We start from the raw sequence: 12,428 nt of genomic DNA, 5'->3' as shown, positions 1-12,428 counted from the left end.
GGAACAGTGGTGAACCTTCCCAGGAGTGGCCGGCCGACCAAAATTACCCCAAGAGCGCAGTGACAACTCATCCAAACACTTTTTCACACAACTGTATATGTATATATGTATATGTATGTATATGTTTATGTGTATATATGTATATATGTATGTGTATATATGTATATGTATGTATGTATGTGTGTATGTATATATATAATGGTCATTGCATGTTTACAGTGTCCATTTTGTCATTTTATGTTGCCACAGAGACAGTTCTCAACTACAAGTCGCAGCTCCTCTCAGATATACAGCTACTTAGTGAACAATGTCACAGTAATAGAGTCGGCCTGCGTTAATGTGTTTTGTAAAAAACTGTGTGTGTGAGAGAGAGATTGTCTTTCAGTGCACAATTCTCTGGCAATAGCTCCTCAGCTAATGCAGCACATCCTGTATGAATGTTAATAGGTGTAACGCTGGCTGTGTGTGTGTTGTGTTTCAGTGGAGTCCATTTCAACTCTCAGGCCATTGCCCCCACAATAGAGCAAATAGACCAGTCGTTTGGAGCTACGCACCCTGGAGGTACTTCACAAGGCTTAAACACATTAACGATGTCTCACAAATGAGCCCACATCTTCATCTCGTTTATCTCTCTCATTAAATCTTTTCGTCTGCGTCCAGTTTACAATGCTGCAGAGCAGTTGTTCCATCTCAACTTTCGAGGGCTGTCCTTCTCCTTCCAACTGGACTCGTGGAACGAAGCTCCAAAATACGAGGTGAGAATCAACTTGCTTGTCGGCCGGTTATATGGGAGAGCTGAGAGGTCGTTTCCTCACATCCCGGGGGAGATGAGGCAGCCTTGTGGTTCAAGTGATTCCCCGTTATATGGAAACGTGTGAGGTCATGCTTTATGTTTGCCTTGAGCATGTCCTTTAATCACTGTCAGCTTGATGTCGTGATGATTAATAACGTGGGACTGAATGAAGAAACCACATGCTTGCTGATAATGTGATTCTCTGCTTGTGAATCTTAAGCACAGAGATTTTTTTCTTGGATGTCAGTTTTCCTAAACGCTTAGAAATGTGATCCTCATCACACCCGCGGATAAAGGGAACTTTTGGGACAGATTCTGAAACATTGAAAGGAACTATGACAGATCATTATTAAATTCTCCAAAACAACGCTGACGCCCAGCAGCTTCAAATTCAGATTCTCAAGACAGTATGACGTTGTCATATTTTAACACATAATCTGCGAGCTGCATGTGTATACACACATAAAGCACATAAAGGTTTTTGCCTTTGTGGATTTGATTTTGGATCGAGGTTTGTTTAACTAGCCAGATGTTGTACTGTACAGCTGTGGATGTCTTGAGTGATGCATGTCATGAACCAGCTGCTCTGCCGTCTGCTCCATTCGTCTGCAGCTTGCTACTGTGAAAGCACACGTCACATATTGATGTTTTTACTTCTCCCTAAGATGACTTTGTGTCCCATCGACATGGTTTTTGCAGCTTATCACATCATTTTGGTTTCGCCGTTCTGCTGCTCCAACATATCTGTGATATCTTCGTATGGTGGTGATGCATACAACTTGGAAAAACACAAATAATCAGCAGCACAGAAATGAAGTTTGCATTCCATCCATTTTGATTAGATACTGGACCCTTCTCAGATTGAAAGTTGCTACCCGACAGAGATCCAAATTGGATTAAAATGCATTGTGACCAATCAGTGATGAGTTTTTTACCTCTTGAACACGGGTATTTATTGAGGTCAGTCATAGTGTTATGACTGAATGATCACTTCTCTCTGTACCTAGGCAAAAAAATATATATTTCTGTAAAACATCTATTGTTGTTAATGTGCACACACCAACACAGTGTGTAGCAGCCCCATACTACTCCCAGTTGTTTTGCCTTGGCAGCCTAACTTTGCCATGGGTTTGGCCTCCCTGCAGATTCCACACGGGGCCATGGTCAAGAGGATGCACATCTACACCGGCAACAACCTGCAAGAAACAAGGTAACATGCAGACACATGCAGATGCACAAACGAGACATCACTTATGGAGGACATACCTCTACCAAAGGGTGTATTATTCTAAAAATAGACACCAATGAAGAAGTTTAAGCTCCATCTAAATCTGCCTCAAACTACTCCCAGTGAATATACAGCAAACATTTTCCAATGTAGCCAAAGAGAACAACACCAAGTGGGATGACTTTGTGGAGTTTCCAAAATGTAACGCGTGACAAACCTGAACTGTCTGTCGTCAGGGCTCCCGTGATGCCGTTGGCTTGTTTCCTTGGTAACATCTTTGCAGAGAGCGTTGATGTCCTGAGAGATGGTGCCGGGCCTCTGGGGCTCAAACTCCGCCTTCTCACTGCAGGTAACAAATATCTCCGTGTCTGTGTACGTCTGGAGGACTGCAAACTAAGATCCATGATTATATTCAACGTGTGTCCAAAGTGTTTTCCTCACACGTCCTCAAATCTACTCTTTTGATTCACAGGATGTTTTCCTTCTGTTGCCTCCAGACTTTCTACAATCTGTAACACTGATGCAAAGTTGGAGCTAAACAGCAACCAAAAATGTTTTTAGATTGGCAATAAACACAATTTGGAATTTCTTTGTTAAAATATAAGCCATATTGATCACACTACATTTGGCTGCCTCCACTGCAGACTAATCGTATTACTATTTAAAGTTTAAGATGATGTAACCCTAACATGGACAAACGCATATTTAGCTGCACGTACCAATAGACCGTGTATTTAATCTAGCAGTGTGGTAAACTTAAAAAAGGATTTGGTCCAACAGTCAACTCTCAGGGAGACAGTCAATGTCACTGACATGTTATTTGACTTTTTGGTTTTTGTGTCATTTATCTGCGGATTAAATCGTTTCCTTTCCTGTTGTATTGTAATGTGACTGCAGGCTGTGGTCCAGGTGTGATGGCTGATGCTAAAGTGAGGTCCCTAGAAAGGAGCATCTACTTTGGAGATTCCTGTCAAGATGTACTGGGTGCTCTGGGCTCGCCACATAAAGTCTTCTACAAGTCTGAGGACAAGGTAGAAGAACTGTTTCTTGTAGTATTCTATGTGTTGTTGTTTGAACGACTGGTGTTATCTTCACTATGCCCTGAAAATAATCTGAAATAAATCAATCATTAAGAGGAAATCTATTGATAACAGAGGGGGCCTTTGTGTCCTTAAAGGTCTGAGTGTCTGTATTTTGGCTTCACAGTTATAGAAGCTGATTTTGATAAATAAAAACAAAAAGCCTGACACCTTTGCCAAAATGTTTGCCATATGCATTAACACAGCCCAAATATCCCCTGGTGATATGAAAAGCATAACTAAGAAATACTTATGTTATACAGTGGATTAGGTAACTGTGTAGTCAACTGCGATAAACCATTTCTTGGTATCTGCATTAATAGTGAAGACGTATATTCTATTGATCCTCTACGTCTTCATATGTTCTTGTTTATTTTAGATGAAGATCCACTCTCCGTCACCTCACAAGCAGGTTCCTTCTAAATGTAACGACTACTTCTTCAACTACTTCTCCCTCGGAGTGGTGCGTAAACTCGGCCTCGGCTTGTTTGTGTGCATACATTTGTATAACTTCAGTGATGGTGTTTTTAATCTAGTTGTAGTCATACTGTGATTTTCTTGAGACACTTTATTCACTTTAAGTTGAATTAAGTCATAGTTTCTTTTGAAGACACATACCATAAATATTTGATGTACTTTTTAGAATAACAGCTACGATGTTGGGCACTCAGCTTGTTCAAGGTGATGTACTTTTTGGAGAGAAATGACAGCGGACAAAGCTGTGGTGAAGCATAGTGTGTTACTGCTGGTGATGGTGAGGAGCCCAAGATCCAGCTTATTGGAGGTGGGGTTATATGAGGTACTTATCCATAGTCGGTGTACTGCCTACAGAGGATCAGAGAAGCGGACAGGAGTACCAGCAAGACAGTAAAGCAATGTGCTGCTGCAAACATATTTTAGCCACCTAAAAAAATCTATGTATGCTATATTGAGAATATTTTCTCCCCTTTACCTTGCAATCAGACAGCCCTTTCTGACAGGACACTTATATCCATCTATAATCTCCTGAAAGCTACCAGACTCCTTTGACAAAAGGCAGTAGTTTTACCTCCTACAGCTCCTACGGTCTACCGCTGTTTCCTTACCGGTATCTCTGCCTGTTTCTCCAAACTGAGGGCGTGCCAACCACCATCTACTGTAGAAAACACTTCATAGAATCCTAAATCATCCCTTTAATGTCACATTTTTAGTTGATCGATAATAAGTGTACTCCAGTCAAAGTCCATTGACATATTTATTGCAAGACTGTTGAACTGCATTACATTCATCTTCTGGTTAGTGTGAAGTCTGTTTCGGTCATATTGCACTGAAATATCCTGTCGGTTGGTGTTCAGATCCTCTGAACGAGAAGCTGAAGCCTCTTCTCTAATACTGGCTGGTAATAATGAATGCATGTTGGGATGTCTCTACTCGCCCCGCTGTTCGCAGTAGACAGGACTGTAATGAGCTGCTCTTGACAAACACTTAACGCCAAAGCAATCTTAAAGTTTGTGTTTCCTTCATTTTCAGGATATCCTGTTTGACTCTGCAACTCACCTGGTTAAGAAGTTTGTCCTCCATACCAACTTCCCCGGCCATTACAACTTCAATATGTAAATACCAGATCCCTTCCATCCTCAGTTGGCAATACTGCATGGGGTTGCAAAATGCTGTCTTTGGCTGTATTTACCTGATGTGCAGAAAGAAACAAACCTTTTACCATATCATAAACGGACGTAATCCATCAATTTCCCATATAATACATACAATGTGCCATGTGGTGACTGATGGAAGGTACTTTGACAGTGTGGACTGTGTGCAAACTTTAAAGTGAACAACTCATTTGTAAAATAAATGTTTTACAATAAAGAATGAATGGAAATAGAATAATTATAACTCCCCAATCCCGCTACATCCTACATGGTAACAGCTAGCTAGCAAAGATTGGCAGACGGTGTGAACAAAATATAAACTGTGAACTCTACGTTCGACCACCTGTTTTTGGGATGGTGCCAAATTATCTATGCATGTGTTTGGAAATCAACCGAACCTTTGCAACCCTAATACTGCACCATCTATATGTAATTATCTACATCCAGAACTGATATTACGTTATTAGGTGAGCCCATACTTCTCGACTTGTACTGCAGCATTTCTTTCATCTTCTATGGTTTTAAACATGTTTTTTCTGTCATCACAGATATCATCGATGTGACTTTAAGATTCCACTCGTCATTAAGAAAGGTGAGACACTTATCGGGCCATAAATCTCTCAAAGACTGAACCACGTGTGTCTCAGTGGGAACAGTATGATGTTCATCCTCTCATCTAACTCCAGTTACTCTGTGTTTGTGTCGCTGCACTCTAGAAGGAGCCGATTCTCAGACGGAGGACTGCATGTTAACAACCTACAGCAAGGTCAGTTCTATACACACTTTATTTGCCAGAGGTTAGTGCTTTGTTGTAAATTCACAAGGTGGCGCTATGGTAGGGCTGTAACGACCTGACATGGTGTCTTGGCCTGGTGTCTGTATCGTTGAGTTCACCATTTGCTTTCTCTGGCATCTCTAAAACCGGCTCTCCGTGTTATGAGTAAACCATTTGTTTCATATCCATCAAAGCTGGACATCATGACGTCGGTTTTATACGGTGGCTGCAGTTATCTTCTGATGTCACTGCAGAGGAAGTCATATAATACAAGTCTTGTGATTTCCACTAAAACATCCTATGCCCAAAATTAGCTTGACGAAAAGTCTTCTGGAGATGATCACTAGTTTTAGTGAAAAGATGATACAGCGTTTGACAAGCAGAGTCTTGTTGTTGTCCCCTTAATAAACCGTTTTTAAACAGTTTTTGGGACCTTGTGATACCAGGCAGTAGATAAACAAGCCTTTCTGTCTACTGCCACAGAAGTTGTCTCTTGAATTGTCTGTTAACTTTCCTGTTCCTCTGTCAGTGGGATCAGATTCAGGAACTGCTCGGTCACCCGATGGAAAAACCCGTCGTGCTCCACAGGTACAAACGCATTGCTCTCGCATCGACACAGATGGAATGGATCATATTTATATATATAATATTATTTTAAATGTGTCCCACATACACTTAATGATAATTAGTCAGCATATTTGAACAATTATAACATTCACGCTGCAACATTTTTATAGCAAACGTTTTTTGGACATGATCCAAATGAGTGTCTGCTCTGATTTGATGTTTGTGTTCGATAGGTCCTCATCAGCCAACAACACCAACCCCTTCGGCTCTACCTTCTGCTTTGGACTGCAGAGGATGATCTTTGAGGTCAGAACACATATCACTGTGGCATTAGCAAGCATTCAAGTGTGTACAATACGTGTGAAACCATAGTTGGTGTGGCGATCCTGAAGAGACTCAATCCTGATTGATTTGGCGTCACCTTATTTACTGGACATGTGGTTTAATACTACAGGTTTACACAATACTGGGGACAGCAAAACAAACTATTGTTGTTTTTAATAAAGAAGTCAGGTAATCTGTCACTCAGTGAGCAGCCGTCATCTAATTTTATGCTGCACATGTCATGAGTCTGCGAACAGTCTGACGGCTAGCTTTGGCTGCTCGTTCTTGTTCCGTTGCTCCTGCAATATTTCAAACTGATCCGCGGTCAAAGACTGCCTTAAATTATTAGCAGTAACTCAATATGGCATTTTGTCCAGGAACGTTGCCACAGACGCCCAATTCATTATACTGCAAATCTCTAAACAGTGCAATAATGTAGAAGTGGGCCACAGGCTCAGTCACCATTGTATTACCTCATCCGGCGATAGATAGTGCCGTAACAAACGTTTATTTTATTGAAAACCTTTGACATTGCCACTTCAACATACTGTTGTCTGTAAAGCCACTCACTTACAGTTATGGCAGTGTTTTTTTTTCATTGCAAGCTTGTCAAAAATGTACCATGCATGAAAAAAAAACAAAAACAAATTCTGAAGCTGACATTTGGCATTTTTAGCAATGATATTACAACAATAGTGTAAACTCACAGGTCAGAGGTGGACCAGAATGTGACCTCTAAATAGGTTGAGTAAAGACTTTTTGCTGCTTTGCCTCAGTTTGCTTGAAACTGTATTTTTGAAACAAAGCCTTGGTAATGGACAATGCATTTTACATTGACTACTTCAACCTTTTGATTGTAATCCAGTCCATTGTAACACATGCCTTCTGTCTCCCTCTTCCTCAGGTGATGCAGAATAACCACATAGCATCAGTGACCCTGTACGGTGCTCATCGAACCGCAAGTCAAGCCCGACCTGAGTCCAGTAGTAGTTCCCACTGAACAAGTAACCAGAACCACATCCCATTCTGGCCTGTCCTGAGTCTAGTACCTCTGCTGACTGAACCTCTAACCCAGAGCCAGATTCATAACCAAGCAGACCAAACCCAGAGCAACAACGTAATCCATACCAAGCTCAGATGCTACTCATCGAACAGACCTACAACCAGAATCCAGAATAACCAAGTCACACCTGGTATTTATCAACTTTTCCTGGTGGGTCCTAAGACTTACTCTCCCAATCAGACACACCCGGTCGGCCCAGTCAACCCAGCCCAGACAGGAACCAGGATCTAGTGACATGGTCGCAGTGCTGGACCACTGATTCTTTGCAATGAAACTATCGAAGTGATGTCTTGGTTGTGTGGGAATATTCACGGTGGTGCTGCAAACTGACACGCTGAAGAAATTCTATGCTCAAGTAGAGCTCGGCTGTTTCCTGTTTCCACCCAGTGACTCGATTGGTCCAGGACCACAGAAGAACAGTTTGTCCAGACTGTAGTTTGGATGGCATGGTTCCACCAGTAAGATGTAATGGCAGCCTGTATTGGACAATAACCTCCATCACATTGTGGTGAGAAGATCAGCATTTAATTATCATCTGCAACAAATCTCTATGTAAGCTGCTGTGGCCAAAGTCTTGAAAGAAACTCTTGCTTGACCCACTGAATAAACACCAACCAACCACACTGCCAGCCCAACCAGTACCGCCTGTCTTCCTGCCACAACTTTAGAACCAGGCCCCGACTGGCTCAACCAGACCCGGACACATTCAAACTACAAGCACCAGAGCCAAACACATTGGAAGCTGCAGAAGACTTTTAACCAAAAAAGCATGAAAGTCCAGACTGACAAGAACCAAGAAACACAGTCGGGGTTTGGAGAGACATGTGGCACAGAACACAAGATCCACAAGGGCCGGCGGACCAGATGTGAAGCCTCTCGAGGCAGAACGGTCCAAACATTGTCAACATTATTGCCTCCCTCTTAAACCGTCCTACTCACTAGTCCTCCGACTTTCTTCAGTGGTGCCCTACAAACACACAGAGACGCACTCTCAAGCACACAGCAGTAAACACTATTAACCCACCACAGCTGTTGTTATCAGGAGCTCTAGATGTTGACGTGTCTGTCTCCTTACTTACACACGGATAAATGAGCATCTGCATGTGCTGCTGCTGTTTTTCAAATTGACATTTCAACAGACTTTAATTCAAACACACACACACAGATATTTAGTCCCTTCACCACTATGCCAACATGTATTTCTAATACGTGAAAGCTAAGTGCAAAACTAACATGGAGACATGCATGACGCAAGGATTTGCATGAACTTGGCAGATGCTTTTGAATGAGAGGAAACTTATAAGCACAAACTGGCAACCTGTTATTTTTATCTGATCCTGCATGTTGTGAGGGACAAGGACTCGTTTTATTTTTCTCTGCCCTGCTTCGTTCATTCACATCACGTTCATTTTCATTGTGTTCTCTTTTGACATTTGCACTAATGCACACCTTGTTACGTGATCGGTTCATTGTGCCCTATCCTCAGAGAGATGGATTTGTGGAGACATTCGGAGAGCTAGTGGTGTTTTTATCCATACATTTATTCAGAAGACCGGTCCTCTATGGTGCATGGTGTATGCAGCCATAGCATCTGTGTTGCTCTCATCTCTCTTCCTTAACTCTGCATCTGATCGATGCACCAAAAATCCATCCCTCAGCAATGTCTGCATCTATTGTTGAATTGCCAAATGCTTCAGCCAAAGACGATTCAGGATGATTTCATTTGATCAGCGGACGTTATCACTGTAGTCTCTTTTGTCTACACCTGTCCTAAGGAGAGAGTCGTTTGTTGGCTGTCTCCCTTCTCGTGTGTCTTTTATGTCAAACCTGCACATTGCAGTCATTGCCGCGGTAACGCCTCTAAATTCAGCTCCTGGTTTCTGTAATGACAGTAACACAAGACGTGAATAGCTGACTTGTGCGTGTGTTTTGAAACCAATCGGCCTGTCTTTCATCAGGGTTTGGTTACAGCCAGAGACACATTAGCAATAGTAGTAGTCTCTTGTACAGTTGTTGTTGTTGTTGTTGTTGTTATCAGAGAGCTGTAATTTATGGAATTCCTCTGTGAATTGAGTACATTTAAACCCATTTAGGAAATGGGGAAGAACATCATCATTCCTTCATCATAACATTTGCTTCCGTCCAAATGTCTGAATTTTGGAATATTTTTCCTCATAAGCATTTGAATAAACTGTGTATTCATTTGAATGGACACATTCTCTTTTTATTGTCCTTTGTTACAAATTCCATTGAGTCTTTTTATTCCTTCCTATTGCTGAAGTTATGATTGCTTGTGTGAAGGCATCAGGGTTGAAGTCGGGGCCCTTATACGTGACAGAATGTTGAGAGCATACAAATGCCGAGGCTGGTTTCCAGAAATGCAGTATTTTTGAGATTGGCACAAACGTATCTTGTCATGAGTTTCGACGTGTTCAAAGTGGCTTCACTGTGGCATTTTATTTTGTTTCTTTAACAACCCCAACTGACTAAATCAGATGGTTGATTGATTTCAGCCCTCATTGAAACAGATTGCATCACAGTGTGAGTTAGCTCGTAACCAGCAGCATCCGCATGAAATAGCCGAACAACTGTACTCGGACTACATTTCTGATTCATTGTAATAGGAATTAAGACTTTTACAATTCATTACCAGTAGCCTTCATCTACAGTACTATTTCCTGAGGTTTATTACATACAGATGACCATGAGAAGACCTGATTTAAGAGCAGCTGAAGAAATTAATTTCTGTGCTGTTAGTTAGTTTGGCTATTCTGAGAATTGTTTTATTTTTTATTCAGGCCCTGATTCTTCTAGCTGATGTACAAATGCTGTAAATAGCGGAGTGCTCTTCGTCTGGCGTCCTTTCATTGACGTGATCCTAATGGCTTTGCAATGACACAACTGACTTGTCTTAATATTTCCTCCTTAAAACAATTAACAAACACTGGAAGTTTTTATTTTATTTTGACTCCAGACCACTCAGTATTGAAACTTTTTTTATTGTGCAATGCTAAGGCTGCAAGTACACAAAAGTGTTGTGTGCCAGTAGATGGCCCTGCTACAGCTCTGCTTGAACTGCTACTGCAGAGTGTTAAATTCTGATCCACAGAAACAGCTTCAAATGAAAAATCTCCATTTATGCAGGCAGGGGAAACCTTCCTCACAGTTGGACTGGAAGAGAACTCTGGTTGATTTGGAGTGTAGTGTTGGCATGTTGCTAGATTTCTACTTGTTTACGCTAGAAAATGCATTTTGTTGGCTGCAGCCAGACTTGTGTCCTAGTCGAGGTAATGGGGGTTTTGGGAAGCAGGAGAGATGAATGTTTTACAGTCTGGTTTCTTATACTGGGATCCCAAAAGCTAGCTAATGTTTCAAGATGAATCCAACGAATAAACTCATTTTACTAAAACTTGCTTTTGTGCAAGTAAATGCGAGAAAATCAAGGAAACAAACTGCTGAATATTGTGCCTCATCTCCCACCGAGCCCGTCTTTGACTTGTGTGTCTCTCCTCTGTACAAAGGAATCTCATTGTACATACAGTTTGAGAATGCATTTGAACTGCATCATTGTACAGTACGTGTGTGTGCGTGTCTCTGAGCATTAGCAACAAGCTAACACGGTACTATGGCCGTCTGTCATTTTAGTTTTCCTGTTACCTGCAGAGAATGGCAGGCTGGGTTGGGTTCGCCCAAGACAAGGAAGTTGGTTTGTGTGTATATTTATAGTATACGGTGTGTGCATGTTAACATCACACACAGAACAATGTGTGTTCACAACCCTTAAAAGCTCGTCATAGTTAGTTACTGAGGAATACATGATTTTAGCAATGCAATCCTTCTTTAAGACCTGAAGCAAAACCATTCCTCGTCTTCCTCCACAATATAAATTGGTTGTTCCCCAAAAGCTCTCCGTGCTGATTTGAGTTTCGCTCATTTGGAAGCTGATGGTTCAAAGATGAATTGAAAAACCAGAAACAGGAGCGGCAATATTCTCCTGAGGGAAATAAATGATCAATGATTTTAGTCAAACACACACATACATTATATAATTCACTTAATACAAGAGAAACAATTCTACTCATTAACCCAGTTTTGGTAAACTTAGCCCAGCTATGAGGTGCAGTGTTACTGAGAGACCGAGGGAGGAGCTATGGGGTGCTGGGTAGTTAATCTCACCCAAATTCAGGTGGACTTTTCACATCCTTGTTTTTCTAAAAGAATTTAAGGTAGATAAACAAGTGAAAAATCTGCTTGGCTTTTAAATTTCACATTTATTTTTAAAACAAAATGATTATTTCATTGAATGCAGGAATGAATGATTGTCGTAACCGGATCGTTGTAATTTGTAATGGACGGGTTCAGTTCAGTGCAATGGTAATTTCATATTAATGGTTTGTATTGTCTATTCTTGGTATCATATATATTCTGTTGCCCATGTCACTTATTCTCCTCAGAATATTTTTTGTGGAATCGGTACATTTTGAACCCATTTCTGGAAATGGGAGAGTTGTACTTAACCTGTGAAATTCATTGGAATGTGGCATTTTTCTATTTTGAATACTATAACTTTGTGTATGAAGAAATAAGTCAATTTATTCAGCATGTCCACTGAAAAAAAGGCAATAACAAAACCATATAGTGCATAGAGAAGAATTAGGTTGACTGAAAGCTTTGCTCCAGCAAAATACTTTTGACTGCATTTTGATGACGGTTGTTGAGAGTCGCTACTGCTGTGTAACCTTTGAACAACTCCAATGTGACTATTATGAAATGAAATGCCAACTATTCATTGACATCAAAATTAATTTGTGTGTACAACCAGGATATTAAAAAATAAATAAAAATGTGGATGTGTAAAAGACTGAGGCTTTTATTTCTTAGTTTACGCAACCTTGAAACTCTACAATGGCGTATGAGAGCTATTGTCAGAACATATTTTAATTCTGGAGCTTGGGGGGGGGTGGGTGG

General features: G+C 41.0%; 1 protein-coding gene across 2 annotated transcripts in view; it reads left to right on the top strand.

Annotated features, from left to right (window-relative positions):
- phaf1 (phagosome assembly factor 1) overlaps positions 1-12,335 on the top strand; it is a 35,854-nt gene extending 23,519 nt beyond the window's left edge. Inside the window, exons 5-16 of one of the 2 annotated variants that reach the window (XM_031874342.1) lie at positions 482-561; positions 661-755; positions 1,939-2,003; positions 2,258-2,370; positions 2,919-3,052; positions 3,480-3,563; positions 4,610-4,692; positions 5,280-5,323; positions 5,448-5,497; positions 6,036-6,094; positions 6,307-6,379; positions 7,302-12,335. In XM_031874342.1, coding sequence (XP_031730202.1) covers positions 482-561; positions 661-755; positions 1,939-2,003; positions 2,258-2,370; positions 2,919-3,052; positions 3,480-3,563; positions 4,610-4,692; positions 5,280-5,323; positions 5,448-5,497; positions 6,036-6,094; positions 6,307-6,379; positions 7,302-7,397 — 976 coding nt within the window. In that variant the 3' untranslated portion in view covers positions 7,398-12,335. Of the gene's footprint in view, positions 1-481; positions 562-660; positions 756-1,905; positions 2,004-2,257; positions 2,371-2,918; positions 3,053-3,479; positions 3,564-4,609; positions 4,693-5,279; positions 5,324-5,447; positions 5,498-6,035; positions 6,095-6,306; positions 6,380-7,301 lie in introns of both variants that reach the window. The other variant, XM_031874341.1, reaches the window with a different exon arrangement.
- The last annotated feature ends 93 nt before the right edge of the window (positions 12,336-12,428 follow it).

This window comes from Anarrhichthys ocellatus, unplaced genomic scaffold (genome assembly GCF_004355925.1).
Source record: "Anarrhichthys ocellatus isolate YVR2014 unplaced genomic scaffold, GSC_Weel_1.0 scaffold80, whole genome shotgun sequence".
Lineage (NCBI taxonomy): Eukaryota > Metazoa > Chordata > Actinopteri > Perciformes > Anarhichadidae > Anarrhichthys > Anarrhichthys ocellatus.
The sequence above is the reverse complement of the archived record's forward strand: the minus strand, read 5'-3'. Positions and strand labels throughout refer to the sequence as shown.